Genomic DNA, 3,132 nt, shown 5'->3' on the forward strand with positions numbered 1-3,132 from the left:
TTGATCTCGTACTCCAGGATGATCCCATTGGGCTGCTCGGGCTCCTGCCACAGCAGCGACACGCTGGTCTGCCCGGCGCGCTCCTGCCGGATGGCCACCACCTGCGACGGGGCTGGGGGACCGTGGCCTGTAGGTGGGGGGCCCCTCCTGGACCCTTCCTCTGTCCGCCTACCCAGCGTCCCTATGTCTGTCCTGGGTCTGGCCGGAGTGGGACGCGCAGTGCGCTTGATCTAGGCGGATCTGGCAGCCCCAAAGCGACCCTCCCTGGGCCTGGCTGGAGCAGGCGCTCACGTCTTTCTCCCATCGGAGCTCAAGGGTTCTCGGGTCACACCAGGACCCCTGCTCCCAGCACCCACCCTCCACCCCCACCTGTTTTCCTGAAGGGAGGCTGCTGGGAGGTGTTGGATACCGAGCCGCCAAGGCCAAACTGGACGTACCCATTGGCTGCATCCTGTTCCGCCCTCTCCCTCACGTCTCCCCCGCGCCCCTTCTGACTGCCCCACACTGGCATGTCGCCCCTGCCCCGCCTGGCCATTCCTCGCTGTCCCAGTATGACTGGGAGCTCCCCGAGGGAAGGGACTCCACACAGAAGGTGCCCAACAAATGTTGCTGGATGACTGCAACTTGGAAAATCAAGAAGCAACTGCAGCCGGGCCTGGTGGTACACGCCTGTAATCCCAGCACTGGGGAGGCTGAGGCAGGAGGATGGCTGTGAGTTCGAGCCTGTGCTACACAGTGAGTTCCAGGTCAGTCTCAACTACACAGGGAGACTCTGTCTCAAACCCCACCCCCAGGAAAAAAAAAAAAAAAAAAAAGAAGCAACTGCAGAGTTGTGTTGGTGGGGTGTGGGACAGTGGGACTGGTCTGCCCCGAGGTGGGTGTGGCCTCACAACAGGGCTCCCTCTCTCCATAGCAGGAACCTCAGTTAAATTACTGCTGTCCCTGGGCTACAGTGGGCAGGTGACTGTTACAGGGAGGAGGAAGAGACTGACTCTGAACTCAGGAGAAGCAAGTCAAGGCCCTGAGCACAGGTAGCAGGAGCATGGTTCTGAGCAGCGGGAGTGCAGGTCTGTGTCTCACTGTGTCCTTGTCTGTGTCTCATAGCATAGCACTGAACTGCAGGTGGCTGCTGGTGGAGGGACCTTATGGTGGTGGGTGTATTGTTTATACTGAGAACGTTCCCCAAAGCCTCGTGTGCTTGGATTGTGAAGATGACTGAATTATGGGGTTCCATGGCTGACTTGCTGTTAGGAGGCGGGGTCTGCTCAGAGGCAGGTCACTGGGGCTGTGTTCTGGAAGGGTGTCTCTCCGTCCCGGCCCCTCTTCTCTCCGCTTCCTGGCTCTCGTGACACGAGCAGCTTTTCCTCTGCTGCGTCCCTCTGCCACACTGTCCTGTTTGGGAGCCAATGCTCTACTGGACTAAAAGCGTGAGTCACAACGAATCTCCAGTCCTCTCCGTTGTGAGTATTGTGTCCCAGTGACAAAGGAAGTTGACTAAGACACTGGGAGAAGTGGGGGCGTTGAGAGGGGCACCCTGGATTCAGAGACCAGGCTGCTTCCCTGGGACTGGGGAAGATCCGAGTTTGAGTGTTCACAGCCACTCCTTGTGTGGCCAACGCTGGGCAGCTTTCTGGGCCTCAGCTTCTCCCTCAGTGACCATCTGGGAATGTGCAGAGCTGGCAGGAGCCTGGGGGGCGTCCTCAGAACTTCAACGGTGGCCGTTCACAAGGAAACTGCCCTCGGTGGCCTCTTAGATCAAGTTGTCACCCAACAGGCAGGATCCACCAGAGTTTGGAAAGAAAGAGCTTCCAGGGGCTGAATTCTGCTAGCAGCAGATAAATGGCTGAGGTCCAAACCAGTGCGACCAAAGCCATCCCAGGGGCAGCCACAGCAGCTGTGCTGGAAAATGATCATCAAAGTGATTTTACTTTTTAATGACATTGTTGGGCACGGACCATGGGCCAGGTGCTGGGCTAAGCATTTTCATTCCTTTCTTCTAAGCCTCACAACAGTACAGAAGGCGGCAGGTACTATTTTTCCCATTGCACCCAGGGAAAAGCAGGTAGGGAATAAAAAAGCAGACAGGGAAAGTTCTGGAAGTCGGGCTTCTGGTGGATTCGCGAGCTGCCCTGTGCCTTCTGTGTTCCTCTCACTTATGGAACATGTTTTTTCCTTTCTTTCTCTTTCTTTCTCCTCCCCCCACCCCCACTCTCTGCCATACTGGGAAGTCAGCGTAGGACCTTCACAATGAGTCATGTCCCTAACCCTTTGTTTGCTTTAAATTTGGAGAAGGGGTCTTGCTAAGTCCCTAAGCAGCCCAGGCTAGGCTTAAACTTAGGGTCTTTCTGCCTCAGCCTCCCTCCCAGAGTGCTGGATTACAAGTGTGTACCACTATGTCTGGCTCCTGTCTTAGTCTTCTCCGGGTCCTGATAGTGAAGACAGGGCTGCCCCAAGCCCACACTCAGACCAGGCATCACCCCGATCCTGACCCGGGGCTGGGGATGGGGCATCTCCACACACCTGCCTGATTTGTGGTGATGTTGACCACAGCAGCCTGGCGGGGCTCAGAGCTCAGGTCAGACACGCCGTTGACAGCCTCGATCCAGAAGGAGTAGTTCATGTGGGCCAGCAGGTTGGCCACCAGGAGGCTGGCCTGCACCAGGCTCTTCTGCTGTGGCACGAAGCGGGTGCCACTCCCACATGCTTCACACCGGCTCAGGGTCCACGGGCAGCGGCGGCACACGGCATTGTAGGTGATGTCACTGCGGCCACCTGGGTCCAGGGGAGGGGCCCACTCCAGGGTCACGGATGTGCCATTCACACTGGAGATCACGTTCACTGGAGCTGAGGGTGGCCCTGGGGGACAGAGGATAGGAGGGGTGAAAGGGATTTCTTTGGGCGTATTCAGTCTCCCCACCATCAGACCAGGAACTCTGGAAAGGAAGGGGTCATCATACACAGAATAAGGTCACAAGGGCCTGGGATTTAGCTCAGCGGCACAACGCCTGCCTGGCAAGCACAAGGTCCTGAGGTTGATCCTCATACAAAAAAAATTAAATTAAAAAATAATAAAAATAAGCAATGAGCTTGCTAGATTTAATTTCAATAAAGTTTTATATATATATATAAAGT

The 3,132-nt window shown here is 56.1% G+C and overlaps 2 protein-coding genes across 2 annotated transcripts in view; both read right to left on the reverse strand.

Annotated features, from left to right (window-relative positions):
- LOC104863584 (ephrin type-A receptor 8) overlaps positions 1–511 on the reverse strand; it is an 8,206-nt gene extending 7,695 nt beyond the window's left edge. The window contains exons 1-2 of the mRNA XM_019207709.1: positions 370–511; positions 13–127 (exon numbers count right to left, since the gene is read on the reverse strand). Of these exons, the coding sequence (XP_019063254.1) occupies positions 13–127; positions 370–511 (257 nt within the window). The remainder of the gene's footprint in view (positions 1–12; positions 128–369) is intronic.
- Positions 512–2,328: 1,817 nt separating this feature from the next.
- Positions 2,329–3,132, reverse strand: part of LOC109118119 (ephrin type-A receptor 8) — a 21,024-nt gene continuing 20,220 nt past the window's right edge. The window contains exon 5 of the mRNA XM_019207745.1: positions 2,329–2,856. Within this exon, the coding sequence (XP_019063290.1) occupies positions 2,474–2,856 (383 nt within the window). The 3' untranslated portion in view covers positions 2,329–2,473. The remainder of the gene's footprint in view (positions 2,857–3,132) is intronic.

This window comes from Fukomys damarensis, unplaced genomic scaffold (genome assembly GCF_012274545.1).
Source record: "Fukomys damarensis isolate Sample0158 unplaced genomic scaffold, DMR_v1.0_HiC HiC_scaffold_23, whole genome shotgun sequence".
NCBI classification, from domain to species: Eukaryota; Metazoa; Chordata; class Mammalia; order Rodentia; family Bathyergidae; genus Fukomys; species Fukomys damarensis.